We start from the raw sequence: 24,701 nt of genomic DNA, 5'->3' as shown, positions 1-24,701 counted from the left end.
GGCTGGAATAATAATTAATATTTGTTTTCACTAATACTTGTGTTCTTGTTCTTTTCTTTTTTTGTTTTTGGTGGGGTGGTGAAACCAGGATTTCACTTCAGTGAGTATTTGATACCCTATACGTAGCATGTTGCAGTATTATATCTACTTTGTGTTCGTCGTTGTTTATCGTTCCACGACTATTTCTGACCTGTTGCTTCTCACGTTCTCTTTTTGACACACGATGGCCCCTGGCTGTGACCGTGCCCACCTTTTCCAGGGTGTAAGTTTCACACATCATACTTCCATCTGCATCCTGTAGAAATTCGAAGTTCATTTCCAATGCCCTTTGGGAAAATTCTCAATGCGTCTGCAATGACTTGTACTCAGATTTGTCTTTCGCTTTTGTAACGTTTACAAGCTCATCCTGCTGCAATTTTTTTCCCCTTAATAGTATTCTGAGAACTCTGTGTTAAAACATCCAGATCACGCATTTCAAAGGTCCACTATCAAAAGGATTATGAAAGATAGCTTTTTAGCTCCTGTGCCCCCCTGACAACCCAAATCCTTTTATTTGTCTCCCTGTGCGCTTAAGAGATTTTGAGCTCCTGTTTGTTGTCCCTCCCCTGTGTCACAGTTCTCACACCGTCCTGTGGCCATGGCAGACCACCTTCTAAGAGTAGCCTTAAGCCTTTGCCATCTCTACCCGGACAAGATAGCACGGTCACCATTGAAGTTTAGGGAGATGGGGAGGGAGGGGGGGATTAAGGAGAGTCTTAATGCCCCACAAAGAGTTCACCCACTTAAAGATAATCTGAAAGTAATAGAGGAGGCTGGGATTAATTGTAGAACAATGCTGGTTGTGTCCCTGGGAAGGTGCTAATTCCCCCTCAGGCCTCTTTGATGTTCCTCTTTAGCCTTCAGCCTTTCCCTGCTCTGCAGAGGTAGAAGCATTTCCAGAGATAATGCACAGTGATACCGACAATCAAAAAGTCACACGACTGCTGGCGTCTTTAACACTGGGAATTATTATATTTGATCTTTTGCTGGCTTGATTTTGCTTAACAGAAGTTTAGCCAAGCGTAGCACATGGCAAGCTGCAAATCACACGTTTGAGCAGCACTGAAGGGATTACCCTTCAGTGTCGGGAGGACTTAAGTGTTTCCTGTTCTGACAAAATGTTTGTGAGGATAAGGTGGATTTATAGATATGCTCTTCAAACAGTGACCTAAAAGTGAAGGCTTAACACAGGTCATCTCACCTGAATGCAGCACTTCTCACTCCAGAGTCTAATGGCCTTTCTCTCTTCCTGTTCTCCTCATTACGTGGGCCTCCGTTCCTGCCGTGATGGACTTCCCCTGCCACACAGTTTGTAAGTACATCATTAGCCCATCACTCCTCTCTATCTTCCTGCACATCCAGGGAAGTGTCAGGCACACAAGGCCTTTGTGTCCCCCGTCGATGTCCTCTTTAGCCACCACTTCCCTCACCGGAGAGCACGTGGTGGGGACAGAGCCGTCCCCGAGTGAGCAGACAGGTGGGGGGTTACCTCAGTGTGCAGGAACAGAAACGAGAGGTGCAGGAGGGAAAGACGCAGCATCCTGTTCAGCCTCGTCCATCACTCCTGCCCACTGAGGAACCCGCTGAGCCGCCTGTCAAAGAGCCCCTCGGCCAATCTGTCTTAAGCTGTGACAGGGGACAGACAAAAGAGATGGAGATACTCCAGCCAGACAGCATCTATCACAATCTGTCTCGCAGACGAGCGACACAGCTACATATGGCTTCCTCTCTGCCTTCAGTGGATAAGATAGATTTTTCTGTGTCCAGCTGTTGAACCAACTTGTTTTGCTATGAGCATTAGGAGTTCTGGACAAAATTTTAAGCACTGGTAGTGTCAGTTTCTCTTGATATTTAAGTCACAGGTTGACCATCAAATCCTCTGAGAAACTTTATCTGGTCCCAACATTTCTAAACATCTACTACATTAAAAAAAAGGTGTTGACAGCATTAATAAGACCGTTTTTACTAGTCTCATGGGTACAGAAGATTCTGTTTCCCATACAGATTGGTGGAAATTACACAAGTTACACAATACGCATATATTAATGCTGACAAATTTGACTGACATAATTTTTTAAATATTCACTGTGAAAATTAACATAATATGAGGATTTATTACTAATGGTGTATGAGAGAAAAAAGGACAAAATGCTAATATATCCACTTAATTTGTCCAAAAGATTGAATTTTTATACATATTACACACATATGTATATATATTATACACATTTTTAAACAGCTGCAAGTTTTTTTTAAAGATCTGAGGCATTCAAAGACTGTCAAGTATTTATTTTAAAGAAAACAGATATTTAGCTTTGTAACAGAAGTGTACTGGTAGTTGTAATGGTAATTTATATAATGCAGTGTGCTTCTAATTTGAGAGAAAGAGAAGAAAAACTTTTAAAAAATCATCTGATTTTTCGCAGCCACGTGTTTTTATCAAATAACGTCAGCATTTTTTATGTTATGTTGTAGCAGTGAATAGTAGTAGTGAGATCGTTCGACCAGTTAAACTCATAAAATCATTACGATAAAAGAGTTTTTTTCATTTTATTTGATCCCCTGTGAAGCTGTTCAGTTAACCGAAGTAAAGAGGTTGCAGGGTTTTCATCTGTCCACAGTTAACATGTAATTCTGAAATGGTTACTGTTTGATTTGCTCTGTTAAGGGTCAAACTGCTGAAGGGATGGATGTGGTTACTTAGCTGACATCTGCACCTACGCTGCTTTCACCTGTTGATGGCCCATAATTATGCAGCTTAAAGTGTAGGAAAAACAGAGGAGATCACAGTTCCAGTCAGACAGGTGGATATGGTTTGCATGTGCTGCGTGTACACATGCAGATTATTTTCACACCTATGAACATATTTTTGCACGAGGACCTCTCCGTGTATCTCTCAGACTTCTATCATGGGAGCTCTTGTTTCCCTCCTTGACGTGTGCTGACAGTAGTGCGGTGATGTCTGGGTGGGTCTCCCCTCTGCGGGTCACACTAACATCATCAATCTTCCCCCTGGTGACAGGCGGCTGGGCCCCCCAACTGTGGGCACAGGGCTGTGTTGTTTTGTAATTAGGCTTCGTTAGATGGCAGGAAACCATCCCTCCATCTTACCATCTCTCCACAGCCCTCCCCCGTGCACAGCTGGCCCTCTGAACTCAGATAGCCAATAAGAAGCCCGGCTCACTGTGGACCACTTGTAATAATGCCGAATATTATCTGATCATATTTTTAGGACTAACAAATGTTTCCCTATTCCAAACAGACAGCTCTGCACTGGGCTGCCAAACATGGCAATGAGGAAATGGCCACACTCGTGGTTAATGCCGGTGGCGATGTCAACATTAAATCAGTGAGTGCAGTTTTTTCCCCTTAACTTTAGACAATAACTTTAAAAGGGCACTGTTAACGATTTCATGCTTCACATTATGTATTTAAGTTCTAAAAAATGTATCCAGATAAAAAGACTCCCTACATATTCTAACATTCACTTCCCAGTATCCATGTCTTATACTGGACATCCACTAATGTAGAAGTCCTATTTATATTTAACATTATCCAAGTCACACTCGTATGCATAGAAAAGCATGAAACCCTGTTATTTGATTCATCGATCCAAAACATTTAAGTACTATATTAGTATATACATACTTCTTTGATGATAATGTAAAAGGTAGAAGACGTATTATGACAGATTAATGCAGATCCTTAGCAAACAAGTATAAATGCAAGCAACAATATTGCCCAGAGAACTATAAATTGCACTTTAATGAATGGCTGTTTGGCTAGTTTAGCCTGAATGCTTCATAGTTCAGGCTCTAGGCTTACCACCAGAGACAAAGAATAAATTACAGCTGTTTTTATAAGCAGTGTCTCCATCGTGGGTGACCTGAAACCACAGCAGTGCCCTTGTAAATTTCATTTCAGTTATGCTTTAGTGTAAAATCACAGTCATTGTTTTCTTCATTCTTGCAGCACGTGAGTAACCAGGCTTTTCCCGGGCACGGATGGGTAATGTACAGTAAATTATTTGTCTTGAAAGAACAACCGCCTCGCTGCTGGCCTCTTCTGCTGTGATGTAATGCTCCTAAAAGATCTCCGTGAAGATCCAGCTGTACAAATGTATTACAGGAGCACGTGTTGCGGGGCTGCCGCGGGTCTACTCCGCTAATAAATCACGTCATGTCATTTTAATTGTTTCCCAAAACAGTGCGTCAATGTGCCAGCATGCACAACTCTACAACGACGCAATTTTCAGAGAATTACATGCAATTATGTTTTTATCATTATCTGGTGTTTCCATAACCTTTGCTAATTTGTATATTCTTTTCCATGCTGTTTTCATTGGCTGTCCTTGGGCCTGGGAAACTCTAGGGGGTAGGTACTTAAACCTTCCAGCACTTTGCCAAAGTTATTCCCCTCAACTCCACACAAAGTCAAAATGTAAATTCGAAACTCTTTTTATGTGTCGGTTGAGTGACTGTTTTTGGCGTGTTTGCATACCAAGCGGCCTCACCAAGAAATTACCTTCAAAATACACATGTACGTGCATGTTTTCATTTTGTTTTACACTTATTTTTGCTCTGCAGGGATACACACCTTTACACATCGCAGCGTTACATGGACATCGGCACATTCTTGACCTGCTCGTAGGGACATATGGTAAAAAGTGGTTTTGTTTAACCACAAAAAATGGTTTGCAAATTTTCGCCACTGAAAAAGAATCTTGCAAGTAATTTAAAGAGTAACAGCTGGTTACCTCATGTAGGTAGATTTGTTTACCTTTAGATTATGTGTCATTCCTTAAAGCTTTTGGTGTAAGATGTCAGTGAAGTATCTGCTCAGGCTTATCTGCTGCTTAGTCTCTGCTTTCAGTCATTTATTTTTTGTCTTACCAGGGGCTAAAGAAAACTTGCGGGACTACAGTGGTCACCTTGCCTGCCATTATCTTAACATCAAAGAAGCAGAAGGTCCAGATGAAGACTGTGAGCTACGTGAGTGAATGATTCTTCTAGTTTTGCTGCTAAAACTATTTGATGACCTTCCCTGCTGTGGTTTTGTATTTTGTTTACATTCTTTATTTGGAATTAGCTCCTTTGAAAATAGGATTAATACACTTCAGGCTCATCCACACAAATGTGCACGGTGTGAAAAGAAATATAGGGGAATATGTGCGTTATTCTCAGTCTTATGTTTTTCTTTTCAGACACTGGTGATCAAGTAAAATGGAACAATACAAACAGTGTAACGCATGAGAATTAAATCCACTCGGTGCTATTTTGCCAACTGTGTCATCTAACTTCAACATTTTAATATGAAATCAACAACATCAGCTGCACAAAATAGAATCAATAATAATAAATAGATATTCAGCTGCATTACAATCCTACATATCAGACTTGCCTGAGATATGTAGTCTGCTTAGATGACAGATGTTTTCTGCTTTGTGCAGAGCAACAACTGCAGTGCGTCGGCCCTCTAATACCCACATCTGCAAACAGGGAATGCCAGTCAGGTTGAGGTTGATCGTTTCACACAGCAGTGTGTGTCTGTATCAGCCCATCACAGCAGCTTTACCATTACAAACAGTGATCATAATTTCTTCAGAGACACCCTGCATAGCAAGAGTTTGCCGCTGCAGGATGCTGCAGGGTGCATGTTAAAAATCAAGGTGTGGGATGAATTCTTTAAAATATCCTTTTAAAGAAACTTTCCTGTTCACAATAGGAGTGTTTCAAAAAATGTCTGCATCCAGAAGAAAACACAAAAAGCAACAGGTGGCAATATAGAGAAGTATAGAAGTGTCAGCCAATCAGCAGCCTAGAATGGATAGTTATTAGACAAACAAACATAGCACATAGAAGAACAAAAGAAAATCTGAAAATACAGCCGTATATGCTGACGTCCATGTTCTTTTCTTACAGCAATACACACTGAGCGCATGAAGTAAAACAAATTAGTTCACACATTTGACACTTAACTCCTCGTCCACACATAAGCAGTTTTTTAAAAGTTTTCAGTGACATTAAAACACGGTTATAAGTCGACAACAAGACAAAAAGAAAATGATGTCCAAAATACACATGTGTGTATGGACAGGCCCAAAATGAATAAGAAACTATTACTAGGACAACATTTGGTTTTGAAAAGGAATCCTTGGTTTATCACAAGTCACTGGGACAGTGTGTTTGATTTAAGCAGCTCTCACAATTTAAGTTGAAATAAATAAATAAATAATAAATAAGTAAAAATTATTTTTTAGGAATAGCTCAACATTTTGGAAAACATGTAGAAATTATTTAAGCCTGCCTATCTAAATACTTGCATATCACTTTTCTTTAATAACATTTATATATTCTACTATATTCGAATTTATTCTACTTACTGTAGTAACACAACAGGTTTCATTTCTTTTAAATAACAATTGATGTAACTGCATATTTATGGACACTGACACTAATAGAAACTATGAATCCCCTGTCACTCCTCTGTGACATTCAGTAACCCCATCCTGAGTCATTTTCCTTTTGCCAAAAGGAAAAACAACACTTGCTCCTCATCCAGGCTTGTAGTGCAGCTACACTGAAGACAGTATTCAATGCAGAGGAAGTGATCAGGTTTTACTGGTTAGTAAATCTGTGATGTTTTGGACTCAAAAACGTACCTAACCGTCTAACCCCCTGCAAGCACTGTGCACTGAAGGATGAAGGATTAAATAAGGAATTTCTGGACAGCGGAACTTAAACTTGGACCCAAATCCAAATTTGAAAAGGCTGTTGGAAGACATCCATAGAAATATGCAGATTTATTTTATCCGCTTCTGTGTTTGAACAGAGGAATGTCACTCTGTCTGCACACCAACTGTGAAGTGGACAGTTACTGTAGTTTTGCATAACTATCTGGTGTAGGAGGGAACAGCAGTGTTCGGTCTTTATGATAAGCTAAGCTACACCACATTGGTGTTTATTTCCTTATCTAAACTCCACAAGACAGAGGAGAGGACTGTTTTCCCAAATGTTGAAGTTTTTTTTATGCCAGGTCCCCTCCTGAAACACCTCTCTACAGTTTGTGCCCATTAATGGAAATAAAAAAAGGATTTGATTGAGTCAGAAATCATTTAACCTTGGTTTCACTACAAAGTTTCACCTGCATTGTTACTATGTATCAGCTACTATTAGTGTAACATCGGACACTGTATAGAACACTGTGGTTCTTTCACTCATTAATGAATTTTGTTTCTTATGCTTTCAGAGTTTCAAGTAACTCAGGCCAGGGAGCGGAACAAGAACAGGAAGTTGGCATCGTTGTTTCACTCCAAGAAGAAGTGGGGGTCAGCAGAGGAGCTGGCTCCGATAGAGGAGGAGAGGACAGCGTCACATCAGCTCGCACTTCCTGCTTTTAGACCCAGAAAATTCTCCCGCTGAGGGAAAACAAACTCCAGGGTCAACCCTGTTCTGACGATGTTCCCACACTCACTCTGTCACTCACTTTGCCCTTTCAGGCATTCATATTTACACACATGTACCAAGTATTAATGTGTATATTTATTATATGTACACAGACACACACACACACATAGGATTCACACCTGTGCTTACAGATCCAATCCAATGTTTGCCACCTAAACAAAATTAGAGAAACCAGATATACTTGTTCGTGCATATAATCCATATTTTTCCTCACAGCTTGTTTAAATGTTTTTTTGAATTTTTAATTTTGTTGATCAATGTTCTTCAGTGTTACTTAAAGTGGCACACGCCTTACAAGTTTTCCTTAAGCTGAGGCCATGATGGTCAAGCTAGTGATTTTCTCTATTTTTCTTGTTTTATTGTTTACAAATTCAATGAAAAGACCAAAAATGATGACGTCTTAGTCTCCCTCTCTATACTTGTTCAGCCTTTCAGTGGCTTTCAGATCTCTAACTTTTAAAAAATTGCTCAAGAATGCACATTTTTAAGAGTGACCACCGAATCAAGACTTTTGTATTATTAGAGAGTATTTTTATTTGTACATCGGCTGGCTTAGTAAGAATTTAGGGATTAAAATAAACTACAGTTTTAACGATAAATAATACACTTCACACTGATCTGTAGTTGGTAGGTTTTTAAGCAACGGCTGAGCATTCTGGCACAGAAAAAAAAAGTCTGACTTTAAGTTAAGAGATAATACTTCTCATTTCCATATATACAAATAAAAGTTACCAGACTCGCCCCTTAAAAGGATCATTTAATGGCTTTTGTATGTTTCGGTCCTTTAAATGCACCATAACTCAAGCTGAACATTGCAGTTAAACTGATTTCCTTCAGTCCTTGACAGCAGCTAACATTAATTATGTGGTAAAAGTATTATTTAAAACTTAACACTCTTAAGGGAATGTACAGAACAGTGCCTCACTGCAAAAACAATTCACAAAAACACAAAATTTAGCATTTAACCATTTCATTTCACTCTGCTTCTTTAAAAAAAAACTTTGCTCACTCCCTCCTTTCAACAAAAATAAAATACTAAACCTTCCCTCTTTTTCTCGCGCTCCTCCACCAGCTCACACTCAAATACAGAGTCTATAACACGACTTTATAAATGAGCAGCTGGAAAATTCACCCAGTAATGAGATAATCCAATCAAAACAAGGATAAATATTTGTTGTGTCCAAGCTGTCTAAAGCAGGTTTCTTACAAATGACTTTTCAGACAGTACTGAAGATTAGTTTCTTGAGTAAATGAATAAGCATTTGCCTGTTTGCATAATATTTGGCAGCTGTGCTTCTAATTTGTAGTAACTGGGCTAAACATACAAAACTATTATTTTTTTCTTTTTAGATCTTGAGATTTAATGCAAAGCAGTATTAGCATTTTGCAAACCTATATCTCTGCTGTGCCCCTGCTGGTTACTCTCAGGTTAGAATAACTTAACTTTTTCTTAGTTTGGTGGTAAAATAACTCTGAGCACAGATGAGGTCACTCTGTTACTCGATGAAGGATTGTTAGGGAAACAAAAAGTGGCCTTTGCTGATTGTACTTGATTTGCTCACCAGCTGTTTATCAAAATGCCTGGTAACTTTTTTTTTAAAAAAATGCGTTGTTACATTGTGTTCTAAAGATGTTGCCAGCTGCTTTTAATGCTTTAAAAGTGACATATTCATTACTTTTATGTTGTTGGCAAAGATTCTCATTTTGTGTCATTTGTTACAGTTATTTTTAATCTAATTCTAGCCTCAGTTACACTTTTGCACATTATTTATATAATGAAGATATTTTGTAATTAAACTGCCTTTTATATGAAGGTGCGTGTCTTTGAATTTTCTTCCATCAACATTGTTCAGCGTCTACTTATTTGCGACATTGAAATCGACTTGGCCGTTCACGCCGTGCCTTCCCTGGCTTGTAATATTGCTTTGTTTTCTCTTTCTATACAATAACCCCGGTTTTTCTTTAAGCTGCCTTTGATCTTACTTCGACTACATGACTTGGTGGGCTACAGATGGAGTAAATATGGGCCCTGCCAACTCGCCATACGGCTTTAGACCTTAATACCTGATTAGCTGAAAAGGGCAGCACTTGCTTTTGGTTCTTGGATATCAGACAACACAGAGGGGAACAGAGGCAAGTGTTTTTGTGCTTCATTTTTGAAGCGGGGATGTTGCGGGGGGGATAAGAGGGAGTTTCTGTAATAGATACTTATCTTACTGCCCTCAAGCCCCTCAAACAAAGTCCCCCTCTGAAGAGATTATAACCCAGGGAGGGCACATTAACTTTAATCCGATGCTTTGAGGCCTCGCACCCCCATACCTCCCTCTGCCCCACTTATTTCAACCCTCCTGTTGTCGGGGGGCTACCTTGTATCTGGTGCATGTATGAGTAAGGCCTGTGGCTACACACGAGGGTTGTGTTTGTGCGCATGTATGTGTGTGAGTCAGGGGGTGGAGCGACTGTTTCAATAGCACGCTGACTCTAATGAAAAGCATTGAGGGGTGCATACTGCTGTGTAACTGATTCCTCTCTCTGAAGAGATTAGGCGCTACATTGTTGGTTCGGTTGCTCATTTCCATGAGAGCGCAGCCTCCCACCAGCGGCTGCTTGGCTTTGTTATTTTGAGTTGAAAAACACAGAGCCCAATGTCTTTGGCTTCCTTGTTACCATTGTTTCACAAATAGGCCAAAATGTAGATGTCACGTCACAGATGCCCAATAACCTCATTAGCTGCTCTCTGTTTGACCATAGAAAGAAAATAATAGATGTGTGAACTTCAGTTTGCTCAACTGGAGAGAATTTCTGCATAGCTCTGAGGTAACAATGCTGTTGAAACTTTTGTTACGCAGTAAATAAAGGAGAACACATTGTGTGCATGCAGTCCACCTTGGCCACTGGTGCACTGATGCTGCCTATAACATAACTTTGAGATGTCATCCTTATTGTTTAACTCTACATATCTACAGGGAAACTGGAGGATGATGTGAGATAACAAATATTAGTAATTAGACATAATTAAATCCCAGTATTTAGCATTCATAATCAGTATATAAGCTACTTTAAGATACACACCCAGAGAAAAGTGCTTACTCAAGTATTTTAACATAATACAGTAAAGCAGCTAATAAATGCTCCTTTTGTTAACCGTTACATTGTGTCAGAATCCATTCATCAGTTGTTTATTCTGCTTATAAAAATGCAAAATAGGGGCTGTTTTTAACAATATACATGCTTGTAAATTTCTCATCCTCTCACCCTTCATCTAACTTTGATGTCACCGTCCTGTTTTCTTTCTGTTGCACATGTGTGGAAGAAATTTTCAGCTTTGGTGAAGAAAAAGTCTGCAGCCAGCTAACAAGCTGATCTGCAACAACAAGCACACCGGGGAACTGATCTGACTGAGCTCACGGCAAACTGGGCCAGGCCTCTAGCTGAGGGATCCTGGGGGTCCAGCACCCACCTACCGGGGCCCGATGCATGGAGATACCAGCAGCAGCGCCAGCTGTCACACTGGCCGTCACTGTCTAACCAACGCCGCCTGTCACTCACCCAGTGGAGAGCCGTCAATCAGACAACACCCAGGAGGGAGCTGGGAGGCGGGCCACTGCCCGGCCCTAAACAAAGACATACTTACATTTGCAAGCGGTTTCAGCGCCACTACTATTTTGAAAGAATGATAGAGTGGTCCTGATAAGAGCAATGACAAAGGACAAAGAATGGAAGGGGGTCTGGGAAGAAGGGGGTCAGATAGCAAAGAGGTGGGAGAGCTTGATAACATTCACATTTTACTTACATCTCTCCATTTGTGTTGGTGCCCCAGGAAAATCCCATTAAGGAGTTCTGCCTGGAAAGCATTAAATAATTGTTGCCAATTGACCGTCTGAGATTTTTTTTTTTTATTCCACGCTTGGATTTGCTGGGATTTTTTTTGTGTGTGAAATGATACAAAAGAAATCGCAAACTTTGTCGTTTCATTTTGCCTCTTTTATACAAATACCTTTCAATATCTTACAAAACTGCCATCTTCTGGTTCTACAAATCTCTGTAAACTTTCTCCTTTTTCCATATCCAGTGCAGCAAAAATAAACTAACAAGCAAAAGGTGTTAAAGCTACTAAGGCTTTTATTTAGGCTTTTGTTGTCTTCTTCACACCTACATATGAGCTATTCTAATTGCATGTTTAGTCCCTTTGTCAGCTTGAGGGTATGGGATGGCCTGTAATTGAGGTCACACCTACATCTATTGTCTTGACCTGATCATTAGACCACTTGCACTGTCATTCAGCATTTTATGCTCCCAAAATAAGAAAATAAAGGGGTCTTATTAAACTTCACATCATGTTTAGTGAGCTATAATATGAAATATGCAGAGGATTTGTTAATAGCAGGAGGATATAGAGCATTGTTTCAGCACAGAGCACGGGCTCAGATGTTATCACAGATGAAGATGGGTTCATCCTCTCTGCTATCTTGCATTATCTCTCAGGGTACTGAGGACAATCGTCTTCCATTTGGTCTCTTTTCTCTCCTGTAAATCACTGACATCCTAACAGCAAACAGTGCAAGCCAAACCTGTCAGAGCAGGACCAACACCTGTATTGTGGCAGACTTGCCAAAAGAGGAAGAGAATGAAAAGACGTTCTTCAGGAGGGACAAAGGCTGCTGCCCTGAGCTGTTTGTGTTGTGAGATGTAGACTACTGAAGACATAAGCCTTTTTCTCCTTGCTCCCTAGTCAACCCATTGTTACTCTTGTACAAATTTGCTTTAGGCTATGTGGACCGCACCCAAATAAATTCCCCTCCCTCCCCCACCTTTCCTATGTTTTTTTTCCTCTAATGCTACCCCCAAGAGTTCCCACTCTCGTTACATCTGGACCTCTGTTTACATACTTACCCTGTTTAGAAAAATCTTACAAATACCTCTAAGATAATACAGAGTTTACCAAAAATAATAAAAGTAAGAGAGAAAGAACAGAAACATTTAAATTAAGGTTTTGTTTTTTTAAATTAATAATAACTAAGTTCTTTCCTGCATCACTTTTCTCTTACTTATTGCTTGAGAATAACCAAAAGTTGCAATGCACTTTTTTTTTTTCTGGCTCCTAGTATCAACATACTCAGCAGCAGAACCCCTCATAACATCTCTTACACTGTATTTAGCATACACAATAGTATTTACACTCAGAGAAATGCCATTGCTATTCGCTTTTGTCCATCTTCTGTTTTTAGTGTAAACTTCCACCTGTGATGAAACAAGTAGGTCTTTTACGCTGCAAGAATAAATACAGGAAGCTTTCAAATAAGTACAGTGGAGTAAAAAGTTTAAAATTTCTCTTTAATCTGTAAAAAATATGCAGCATGTTTGCATATGCAGCCTAGATTAATGTGAAAGATAAAGGAAATAAATACGTAGACAGTGCAAAAAGTGAGATAATTGCTAGAGGTTATTCAGATTTAGAAGAACACCTAAGAAAACCTAACAAACAAACAAAAAACAACCCAAGAAGCCAAACGCAAACCAAAGAACAACAACAACAAAAATAACAACTTGCAGGTGAAAATTAAAGGTTGTCCATTTAAAATGAGAAGACTGTGAATTTAATCTTTTCTAAAGTGTCAGCTCTGCTTGTTTCAACACTTCTTTTACCACTTAATACAAGCACTCCTGCTATCACAACCAACACTACACCTCTAATGCTGTTAATAAGATAGTCAAATTTATGCGAGATAACAGAGCTGCGCTCCTTTGAACACAAACACTCAGCTTTACTTCGACTCTTTTGAAGGGCATGAAGAAGGACAGCAGAATAAGAGGTGTAATCTTCACCTCTTATCTCTAACAACCCCCTTACACACACACATACACACACACAAGCATCTGTTATCTTATAATTATCATATACATTAGTCAACACCTGTTTCACTTAGCCTCGTTTAATTAGAGCCATCGAAACGTCGCTCTGCGCTCAAAACAATGCCATCCGACATGAAGGGCAGTGTCTTATGGTTCAGTCAGTAAATTAACAAATAAAAAGACGTTGCTCCGGGGCTTGAGAGGTTAACGGACAACTATATTTTATGTTCATTTTCTTCATTCATTTTTAATTATTTTGTGAAAGACCTTCAAGAAATCTCTCGCAGTGACACTTTTACTCGTGCGTAAACGTCTCCTTTTGGCTTATTAGCGTAATTTATTGCTGGTGAGATGGTTAATTAAATTCACAAAACGACAGATCCGAAGGCGGTGACGTGTCAGAAGCGGCATTAAGAGACTGGCAGGATGCTGTTAACTGTTAACTGAATTCAGGTAAAAACAAAACAAAAAACCCCTCTCCGTTGATTAGTGCCAGACATGATAAGTGTTAAACTTGTCATAAAATATATCACATGGAAGAAAAACTAAAATAATGCAAACTACGGATTAAGCATTACAACTTAAACAGACAATATTTTTATTTTATTTATTTTTTAGTTTTATTATTATTTTTAGTTTTGCCTTTTTGGAGGCTGTAAAATATAAATAAAAATGACGAGTCACATCGACGAATGAACAAAAACAAACTTTGCTGGACTCTTTGATGTAAAATAAAGTATAAATAACAGATCTTTGCTTGTCATGTAGAGACGAGCGTCTTTAGTCACCTCTCCAAAGGGTCGCATTTGAATTGAAACGTAGGTTCTCTCCAGAAATCACAGCGTTGCGATAAGCAGCACATATTTAGCCTCTCCTCGAAAACGCTAAAAGGAACAGCGGAGGGCTTCTTTGATGGGATTTGTTGCCAGTGAAAGCTGTAGGTCTTTTGAACGTAGCTGTCAGTCAATGGGCTGTCAGTGGGATACCCCCCGTCTCCCCCTCCCCTCTCGCCCTCCTCCGCTGGCAGCTGGGTGTAGCCTATATAAACAGACCCGGGAGGTTGCATCAAACTCAGACCTCAACCGCTTGGACGCAGAAAAGATGCCCGCATCGCAAACTGGATTTGGCAACTTCTTCTTGGAGAGGAACATCACTATGCCGACTGGATATCAGATCCCGGTGCTGGGCTGTCCACCGGGTGTACAGCAGCAGCAGGCTCAGCATCTGGCTGCGATGGCAGCTGGGATTCCCATACCATACTCAGGACTACAGGGATATAACTTTATACCCTATCCACACCACAGGCACATTGCACACATGGTGAGTTGATAATTTAGAGATTAACACTCTCACTCTGATCTCGAGTAAGTAAAACGGATTTGTTTTGAATTGCATCTTTGTGATGCGTAAAGTCAAACAAATTCTGGGTGTGATGCTTGTGACACTGAGTCAAAAGTGTCGAATCTCTTCTTTAGTTCTTAGCTTTCTTTTATTCTACTTTTCAGAGCAGCGGGTTTGACTTGAAAGCCGCCTCTCCCTACCATCACGCTCTCTTGGCTCGCAGCGGGGCTTTCTACCCTCCATACCGTCCGGGAGCAGCCGATGATCCCAGTAGGGTGGCCAAGGTGGCCACCCGAGAGAGTACCGGTGCGCTCAAGGCCTGGCTGAACGAACACCTGAAGAATCCGTATCCCACAAAGGGGGAAAAAATCATGCTCGCCATCATCACCAAAATGAGCCTCACGCAGGTCTCCACCTGGTTCGCCAACGCAAGGAGGCGCCTCAAGAAGGAAAACAGGGTCAGCTGGGCGTCAAAGGGGAAATCTGATGAGGAGGATGAGGAGCAAGAAGGGGAGAGCGATGAAGACGAGCAGAAGTGTCATTTGGATGAGCATGACGAGGCAGAGCCTCAAGCAGAGCGCACAGATGCAGACGAGCAGGTCGAGAGCGCGTTGGATAGCGCGGGACCTTTGGATGCGCGTTTGGAGATACCGCGTCAGGAAGACAAAGAGCTCGGACTTGTCAAGAAGACAGAAAAGCGTGACTCTGACCGCACGCCATCAGTTTTGGAAAGTAAAGAAAACATCGCCAGTCCAAAACCCAAAATCTGGTCTTTGGCAGAGACCGCCACCTCAGAGACTGCGAAGAAACCTGTCGACAGTTTTTACCACCCTGCCGGAAAACTGTGGGAAGACTGGGCTTCAAGAAACGGACTGCTCGTTCCCTCGTGCTATACGACTCGCGAACTCGTCTAAGCCGGTGCTTGTGCACAAATAAAAAGGACACTTTCCCACAGCTTTTGCACTTTAAACTTTCAGACCTCAGGGATTTCCTGAAGTTTGCATTGAAACGAAAATGTGTCGTGAAACCAAAGAATGAACATGTTTGTGTTACTGTAAATAATGTAGATGTATTTTTCCACCAACAAACTGTAAATTATGTTTCCTTTGTCTAATCATGAAGAAATATTTTTTTGCTTAAATAAACTTCGACTTATGGCGAAATTCTGCAGTTTTACTGGTCTGTATCCCTACTTCTTGATATACTTTGCATACAGCTTTGACCTTTTCCGATCACACTGATGACAGCCCACATTAACAGTCTGATAACAGGACCACATTAATCTATCACTTAGAGACTATGACATTAGATTAAGAATTCAAAGAGATTCAGGGAAAATTTACACATCAAAAACACGTCTATTGTGTTTTTCTCTATAGGTTTTTTGATAGAATATTGCAAGTAAATTCAATTAAACTTTATTTAAACAAACAAACTATCTCCTTCCTAAATATGGCACTTCCATTTCCTAAAACTTAACAGCAGCGGGGCTTAGGGTCTTCTAGAGGTTCTTAGTATCAATCACACCAGTTTCCATGTACATTCAAAGGGACCTACCTCCATTAATCCACACATAATGAAAAAAGCTCCTGGGAGGAACTGGTCCGAAATGCCTTGTCTTCTGGCCTCAACTCTCTATGCAAATCCCTACAAACAGTAACGCACAGAGGCCAGATTAGCTCCAACCTGACTCCCAGATTTCTCACACAAGCGACACGAAATAAAATTGATATCATGTCATGAACCTTATGAACCTTAATATTTGATACCGATAAATGTAATTCTGCTTTGGATATTTACAAACGTTTTTTGCCTCATATTTCTAGTGTCGCACTAAAAAGTTACCATTTGAACTTAAAAACTGAATTTTCAAAGTAGAGTAATCATCTGGCGCCTCTCTGTGGAAATCAAGAGCAATTACAGCACAGTTTAGTCTACTAACCTGCAGGGTTTTAACATAAAGTCATCACTGAGAAGAGAGCAGAGGTGAAAAGGACAAATGTACTCAGACACAGGTAAGAGGCAATTAAGGCTCTTTAAACTGTCAGCGATAAAACGCAATTCATGTTAGGACTAAGTGCAAATATACAGGCACAGCACAAACATGTTTAAATTAATTGTGACTTACACTTTCAAAGGAGAACGTAGGTTACCACGTCCATAAACCAATGCAGGAAACGGAAACAAGACGCTCCTTTCATCTCCGGAACTCGGTTGAAGATATCACGTTTTAATATTTTTATCAGCATCGTCACCATGAGTACATAGACCATGCAAGCCCACGGTTCAGCAACAAACAGTAACAACTAATTTGGATACGCTTAAAATTACCCCCGTTGTCAAAATGGCATGGTATAGCCCGCTGAACATTATACTTCCTGATCCCACAAAAGCATTATGGGAATTGTGGCAGGCTATGGTAACCAAGAGCAGGAAACAATGAACAAACTCATCTTATTAAATGTCACAAATTTTAATGCAGAAACGGTGAACACTATGCCATTTTCATGCTAAACGGCACAATTTGAGTACATGCAAATACTAACAAAGCATCTGCACAGAACAAATGAGATCACAGCATCAAATACAAGCTAACTGTAGGATGTAAGCATGCTCAGCATGGTGGTGTCCACTGTGGGGTGGTCTTCGCTGTTGTTTTGATCTTGATGGGAGTGGGATTGTGCGTACATGAACAACCCCACGGATTGTTATTTCCACATGTTGCATGTGTTTTCAAATTAAACAAACAAACAAACAAACAAACAAACAAAACAGTGCTAATCATGTACACGGTAACAGTAGCTAGTGGTCCATGTGACATGTCCTTAGGAGCAGGACACCTGTCAATACTGTCTTGAAACCCCCCCCCCCCACACACACACACTCACACACACTCGCACACACAAGCAAACAAAAAATAAACAATGCATAACTTAAAAATTGCAACCAACCTCAAAACTAATGCAGGTAAATCACACACTACCACACTCTCTTTACACTTTATAATACATCATACTTTACATTTTATTGTTAACAGTTAGACTTATAGCTAGCTACTTTCGGCTGTTCACTTGCCACTAGGGGGCGCACTGGGCGCTTCATTTGGTGGAGATTTAAATCGCATGTCCTTCCTAGCTGGAAACAAACCAGGGACGTTTTGTTTGCCGGATGATAACGTCTACACCACGTATATATAGTGTGTGTGTGTGTTTAGGTTTTTACAATTTAGTGCAAATGAAATGATTTTAACTTCATGTAAACATTCAAAATGAATTAGTAAGGAGACTAATTCATTGATTCTTATTCAGATCAGGTAATTATTTTTTAACTTTGCGCAGCACTTTGGACAATCTGTGTCGTTTTTTAAACTTGTTTGTAAAATTGATCCATTGACTGACTATCTTCTTGAGACTCAAACTGAGACTCCAGCTGAGACTCCTGACGAGACACGATTTCTTCTTTGCCTCTCTCCTGCATCACCTGGTTCCCTTTCTCTGTGAATCCTTCTGAGGAGAGCTCATGGCTTAGTTCATCCTCATTTTCCTCTGGTGTCATTTGATTATTATACGTTGTTTCTTTAGGGCTTGTTATGTCTTCTTCACACATCTGTGGTTCAAAATAGCCCTGTCAGAGTTAAAGAAATAACATACATTATAATAACGATAAAATCATTTTGATCAAGTCAACAGTTTTGGTGCTTTACACATTTTTCCTCTCACAGCAAAGCATGTACAACTTTATGCTATAGTTCCTGTGTTGAATTATGCAGTGCATTTCTCTGAAACAGTGTCTAAAGGTGTGAAACTGGATTTAAGGTACATCAGAAATACAGACATGTCACACAATCAGCAGGATGTGTATATAAATCCACTGCAAACCTATTAAAAGGGACCGCACAAAATGACCCAAGCTGATTAAACTTGAGGACAAACCTCAGCACTGATTTAAAAGAACAGGCTTTCATTTTGTGCAACTGTTTCATTTCTTTCTTGCTCAAAGTTAAAATCCACATATTGCTTTCACGTGCGTACATAAAAAAAAAAAATGTGTTGATTGCTGTTATATTTTCCTGGTCAGCATTAAAGATTAGCAACAAGCAGTCTTACATTGTGAAAAGACTAAAAAAACAAACAAATATTTACAGTTTAATTTTTTAATGTATGAAATTATTATATTTTTAACAGATCCTTGTAGGTGCACCTCTTATGACTGGATTCATCAGCTGTTGCTTAGCTTAGCATAAAGCCTAGCTGTTTCTAGGCTTTATGCTAAACTAAGCTAATCTTTCAGAATCTAAGATATCATCTTTAGTTTACAGATGTACACTGGAGTGCTAAAGTAACATATCTGAAAGAGTTTTAGAAATTGATTACCTGGTCAAAAGACACTAATTGATTCTAAAATCCATAATTTCAATTACACACACACACACACACACACACACACACACACACACACACACACACACACACACACATAATAGGGGTGCAACAATACTCGTATTGATATTGAACCGTGCTTTCAGTTCAGTACGCATATGTATCAAACAATACAAAATTTGTAATTTATTTTATCAACTTTTCTTCTGACGATGCTGCCTGTGTTGAGCGCTCAGTGGATCTGCGTTCGACTACTCCGCCTAGGCTGCACTGTCGAGTGCAGATCCACTGAGCGCAAGCTAGCAAGACAGAAGCTAAGCTCGTTGCAACATGGCAACTGTCTCAACGCTACCCGAAATTGAACCTCCCCCACTCTCATTCAGATCTGGCGTTTGGAACTATCTTGGTTTTCATGTGAAGCATGACCCTGATGGTAAGCGTGTCATGGACAAAAGTAAAACAGTATGTCGGATGTGCCACGCAATGCTCAATTGGTGGGAACTAGTGCGTTAGCTTGTTAACGTGTTGATGTCGTCCAGCCCCACGCACGGGGCGATCCGCGGTAACTTGTTAACGGAGATTTGCCGCGTTATGGCGTTAATGTCATTTTATCGAGATTAACGCTGACAGCACTAGTGGGAACACAACGAATATGACTGCGCATTTAGGCCGACAGCATCCTAGTGCAAAGACAAGTGGAAGCAGACAAAAACAACAAGCACGCATGCTACAAGCTTTACCCGAGTCATTTAGACAGCCGTTAGCACATGATTCTCCTTATGGGGACCTGATATGTTTAATATGCTGCTGAGAGTATACCCCAGAAGAAGCGTATAGTATAGCTTTTATTTTGGAAAGAGCCATTTCTCTGTAATAAACTCTCTTTTCCAAAGATGAGTGATTTCTCGATCAGATAGATTTTTTTTGTTGTTGTTTCAGCAACATTAAATTTAAAAACTGTACTTTTGAGTTAAAATATATATTTATAATTTTAATAAATGACAAATTAAAAAGGCATGAACATTTTTTTGTATCGAAAAAATATCGAACCGTGACACCAAAGTATCGAACTGAATTTGATGTATCGTTGCACCCCTAATATATGTGTGTGTGTGTAGATAGATATATATATATATATATATATATATATATATCTCAATCAATGGGTATCTTTTTACTGTCATTAAAAAGCATCTACGTAACAACAAATAAATACATTTTAAAAAGTCATATTTACCTTTGTCCTTTGTTTTATGCATTCTGCTTTGCCGATTCATAAAAAAGAAGAAACACAGACTATAAGTACATAGGAAGATTATTATTATTTGTTTGTTTAGAGCTTTAGAGCACAGCTTACCTCGATATACTAAAACCAGGATTCCAACAATAACCACAAAAACTGCAGATAAAATAGAGAAGACGATTATGCGACCCCGTTGTGTCCCTGCTGGTAGAGAAAAAGAAATAAAAACACAGTTAACATACAACAAGTTCTCTGATATTGTCTAGAACATGGGTATTTGTGCAGACAAAATGTAAAACAAAAGAGACTTTCATGTCAAATACGTAGTCACATTAAACAGAGGAAGCATAAATTCAGAAGCGTTGTGGAAAACTGAAAATAAATCCTTAATTCAGTTGTAATTCTAAAATTAGCAGTAAATTAGGAGACTGTGGAGTCTACACATCGATACATAGTAAGTGAAAGCTGTCAAAGCCACACTGAAAACCACAGACCAACTAAGATTTATGAGACAAACCTTCTCACAGTTGACATAGTTTCGTTTTGAACAATGCACCGCATCCAACCACACAGCTGCACACGGCAGCAGCGAGAAAGGTGAGAAAACTTTGCAATTCATCTTCCTACATACAACTTACCACATGTGTTGTCGGTGGTGTGCGTTCCCTTTTCTTCAACTTGATATCCCTTTTCACATCTGCAATGAATTTCACAGTATTAGAGCAGAATTCCTGCCTCAGTGTTGCATTTGTTCTTCAATAATTCGTTATTGGTTTGTATTTCCTCTTTGAATACCACTATTTACATTTGATTTGTTGCCCCTACACAAAGATTAAAGCTTATGTAAGTTACTATATTTGGGCCTAATGAAAGGTAAGTTTTGGTTTAACCAACCGGTTGCGTCATGAAACAGTTTTCTTCATTTACAGAATCTCCTTTTCAATCAGACTCACACCTTTAATAAATCACTGCTAAAGTTACACAAACTTAAGAAGCAAGTCAATACAATGCCTCAGATTCGCTTTATTTTTTCATGTTGACAGATTTAGACAAACACAGCTCTACAAGGTCTTCCTACATCAATAGTGAATAAACAATGGTCTCCGGGTGTCAATTACAAGCAGCATTTTCTATCATTGTCAGGAAAAATATAATCTATGGCACGGCTCTTCAGAAGACCTGAAACAACCACCTGATCCCTGTTTTTGAGAAGAAATTCCTGTACAAAATTCCAGATTTTGTGGTCAAACAGCTCACATCAGCTTTTTAAATTCATGATAAAAAATGAAGGTGTTTAAATTGTATGTTAGTGCAGTAACTTTGCGGAAGGAGCATATAACCCCAGTTTTAACCTGGTTCCCTGTTCCATACAGGATCCAATTTAAACTCTTACTCTTTTTTTTTAAGTCACTTAACGGCCGAGCCCCTTCTTTTCTGTCTGAGCTCCTATTTATGCTCCAGAAAGAACCGTGAGGTCCAGGTCGAAACTAACCGGAACTATTCCACGGACTAAACTCAGTCTAAAGACACATTTTTCATGGTCTGGCTTTTAACACACTTTGACCTAAACATTTTGGTTTTAACAGCCTTAGTTGTTTTTATTGACTTATCTCATCTACTTACATGTTTTTCTATATTTTACTGCATCGTTATTGCATTTTATTTGTTTTAGTGGTATTCTACATTGTTAAGCACTTTGTGCAGCATTGACTGTTTGGAAATGTGCTATATAAATAAAGTTGACCTTGACCTATGGTGGATATTCTGCGGGACTATTTGTTGGCATATTCACAGGAAGAAGGAAAAATATTCTTGAAACACACAACTAAATTCAAAAGGTGAACAAAGGCCCTTTTTCAAGTTTTTTTTTCTAAAGATCATCTCTAAGTTCACATGTTAATGTAAATGTGTACTTACTCTGTCCATTTGTGGCACTGAGCATACCACGACGTATTATTGTTAAATGTCCCGTCTGGACATTTTTCACACTCTGTGTCGTGTGAGTTGTTGCCTGAATATCAAAAATCATTTTCAAAAAATGAGACTCAATCGCATAATAATAAACTTAAAACGAATTAAACAAATGTTCAGTCACAAGGATGTTGGTACCTATGACTTTAGCTCTATATCCTGGTTGACAGACTGTGTGTTCCACACAGGTAATACATTCTTCACTGGAGCAGTGGAATCCCACTTTACACTTGCAGATGGATCGCTCTGTCTTGCTTTTTGCGACTTGAGCCTCAAAGTTTTTATCTAAATGACAAAAAAGGTTTACGCTGTAAGGTGAGCAACATTAAAGAGAAGTCTCTCTCTGTCCCAGTATACACAGACTCACTATATCGGAACAGTTTGAGGTAATTTGTCACAATTTCTTACTTCTATCACAGTAAGGCTGCTTCAGACACTTGTCGTTCGTTGTGTATTTATCCTGGTAGTGATTATCCAGACAAGGTTGACATTGAGGATTCTTACAATCTTCTGTAGACATGCTAGTCCCTGCAAAACAAGATATGCATAGTTAGAATCAAGTATATTATTTGCAAGTACTTTATTTATCCTGAGTAATTAGTAAATTGGGATTTCTGAGTCTAGGTAATCAATGGACCTTTTAGGGAAATATGACAAAGTCAAGTCAACTAGGTGATGGTTGGCTTATCTGGTTCTAACAAACCCCAACAGCTTTTAATCAATACGTCATATTTGGTTTGTTTACATGCTTCACATTGTCTGTGGGATTACGAGGGCCCCTTTTCCCAGTAGCAATTACTAAGTTGTTTTTTCTATAAGCTACTCTATTCTGAGATGTTAAAATACCAGGATCGCAACTTCTCAGTGTTTCTGCTGTCATCTTAAAATGTCTTTTGTGTTCCACCAAAAGTCCATAAAGCTGGAAGACATTCCACTCACGCTGATAATAAATTAAAGAAGAGTAATTACAGTCGTTTGGAAATCTCAACCTAAAGTAATTCTCCTCAAAAAATGAATGAAAGGGTCTTTTGTCAAAATGTCTGCCTCCAGTGTAAGAAATCAACAGTTTCAGTTTCGCCTTCTTTTTATACAGACACAAGACAGGAAAGATGAATTCTCACTTGGTGCAAATATTCAGTTTGTTTTAGTTGAGGGTGCTGCTAGTACAGACCATGAGTGAGGCATGACTAAAGGCAACAACTAGCTTGTTGGAAATGCACATTTGGCTATAATATGTATATCTTTTGAAATGTTTGATGTGCATGTTAGCCTTTTGTCCTGAGGAACATTTTCAGAGCTGAAATGCTTGTGTAAAAGCAGCCAAAATGAAAGCAAAAGCAAAGCTTTAGTAACAATGATCATGCTATCTGAAAAAGACAGTTATCTACCACATGCTTCCTGCTGCTAGGTTTCTTCTTATACATCCTACTTTAAATGTTTATTACTTGAAAAAAGAAAGATTGGATGCTATTAGTACAGTTATGCCTTCAATATGGCTCTTAATCTTGTATTTGTTGTTTATGTATCTGTCAAGTTCAATTTGGTGACAATATATTATAAATAACAAGAAAGCAGATGTTTTATTTTAATTTTGTGTTTTCGTACCTGGCTTACACATGAGACAGCACTGACCCCCCTTTTCATACTGTGTTTCTGGGTCACAGCTGGCCTGAGCAACAGTCATTCCCTGCAAAATAAAAGCATTACATTTAAATAAGAGGTAGTTAGCCCTTGTGTGATCTCGAGTATCGGTTGAGTTTCTCTATGTTTATAATGTTAGATTCACTTCCTCAGGGTAGACTGCGAGGGGCGTGGTGGAAAGTCCCAAAGATTCAGCCAAATGTTAACTGCTAAACTAACCGTGAATGCACGCAGTCAGGTGTACCGCTGTTCGTAACGTTACTAACAAATATTTGCAAATCAGGATACACATAAGGTCACGTCTTTGTCCAAACCCTCCACTGCCGGGAAATCGAAAGTGAAAGCACCTCATGAAACGTAACTGTAGCATTAGGTTTTGACTTTACAGGGAAAAAGCAGGATTTTGACAATAATATAACACAGTAAAGTAACATATGGATACGATAATTAGCACACATTATAGCGTATAATAACACGTTAAGAAGAAATAATCTGAAATCGTGCTACTTTAAGTTGTCGCAGGTCAAAAGCGATCCCTGTAAAAATAAAAACATAGCATTAATCGGTTTACTCACCATGAAAGACCCGATCAGTATAAGCAGCGCTATAAACTTAAAATCCATTTTGAATAGCGTCGAGTACAACAGCAAACACCTCTGTAAGTGCACACATACGCAGACTGCGAACTTAGGCGACGTGTTGTGTTTATACGGTGTGGGAGGGGCTACGCGCGGTGCTTTTCCTTGACCGTTTCCTGTAAAAGCACGT

At 39.4% G+C, this 24,701-nt stretch overlaps 3 protein-coding genes across 7 annotated transcripts in view; 2 read left to right on the top strand and 1 right to left on the bottom strand.

Annotated features, from left to right (window-relative positions):
• LOC146494256 (uncharacterized) overlaps positions 1-9,318 on the top strand; it is a 24,968-nt gene extending 15,650 nt beyond the window's left edge. The window contains exons 7-11 of the mRNA XM_085145873.1: positions 1,422-1,436; positions 3,302-3,394; positions 4,626-4,698; positions 4,935-5,030; positions 7,288-9,318. Coding sequence (XP_085001999.1) covers positions 1,422-1,436; positions 3,302-3,394; positions 4,626-4,698; positions 4,935-5,030; positions 7,288-7,460 — 450 coding nt within the window. The 3' untranslated portion in view covers positions 7,461-9,318. The remainder of the gene's footprint in view (positions 1-1,421; positions 1,437-3,301; positions 3,395-4,625; positions 4,699-4,934; positions 5,031-7,287) is intronic.
• cd40 (CD40 molecule, TNF receptor superfamily member 5) lies at positions 9,108-24,701 on the bottom strand. Of its 5 annotated transcripts, none has more exons than XR_014871529.1 (10): positions 24,509-24,701; positions 23,898-23,979; positions 22,701-22,820; positions 22,431-22,577; positions 22,239-22,332; positions 20,960-21,018; positions 20,436-20,522; positions 20,316-20,341; positions 16,828-18,323; positions 9,108-16,346 (listed from the first exon to the last, which is right to left on the bottom strand). XR_014871529.1 is itself a non-coding variant. In XM_085145872.1 (9 exons), exons 1-9 carry the CDS (start codon positions 24,554-24,556, stop codon positions 18,063-18,065), a joined length of 927 nt encoding a protein of 308 aa, XP_085001998.1. In that variant the 5' UTR covers positions 24,557-24,690; the 3' UTR covers positions 9,108-18,062. The 5 variants fall into 5 exon arrangements, 1 of the variants encoding a protein (XP_085001998.1); XR_014871530.1 differs by having other exon boundaries at positions 20,316-20,338; positions 24,509-24,691; XR_014871527.1 differs by having other exon boundaries at positions 20,436-20,525; positions 24,509-24,690.
• On the top strand, positions 14,460-15,613 carry irx7 (iroquois homeobox 7). The gene is made up of 2 exons (XM_085145871.1): positions 14,460-14,678; positions 14,864-15,613. Exons 1-2 carry the CDS (start codon positions 14,460-14,462, stop codon positions 15,611-15,613), a joined length of 969 nt encoding a protein of 322 aa, XP_085001997.1.

This window comes from Neolamprologus multifasciatus, chromosome 20 (assembly GCF_963576455.1).
Source record: "Neolamprologus multifasciatus chromosome 20, fNeoMul1.2, whole genome shotgun sequence".
NCBI classification, from domain to species: Eukaryota; Metazoa; Chordata; class Actinopteri; order Cichliformes; family Cichlidae; genus Neolamprologus; species Neolamprologus multifasciatus.
This window is presented reverse-complemented; position numbering and strand designations above follow the sequence as displayed.

What these genes read in the sequence shown, in the direction of transcription:
- irx7 (XM_085145871.1), top strand. Translation starts at nt 14,460, where the DNA reads ATGCCCGCATCGCAAACTGGATTTGGCAACTTCTTCTTGGAGAGGAAC. An exon ending in ACAGGCACATTGCACACATG is followed by an intron (nt 14,679 to 14,863) that starts GTGAGTTGATAA and finishes TCTACTTTTCAG; the next exon opens with AGCAGCGGGTTTGACTTGAA.
- cd40 (XM_085145872.1), bottom strand. Translation starts at nt 24,556, where the DNA reads ATGGATTTTAAGTTTATAGCGCTGCTTATACTGATCGGGTCTTTCATG. An exon ending in TACTGATCGGGTCTTTCATG is followed by an intron (nt 23,980 to 24,508) that starts GTGAGTAAACCG and finishes TTTATTTTGCAG; the next exon opens with GGAATGACTGTTGCTCAGGC. An exon ending in GCATAAAACAAAGGACAAAG is followed by an intron (nt 18,324 to 20,315) that starts GTAAATATGACT and finishes TAACTCTGACAG; the next exon opens with GGCTATTTTGAACCACAGAT.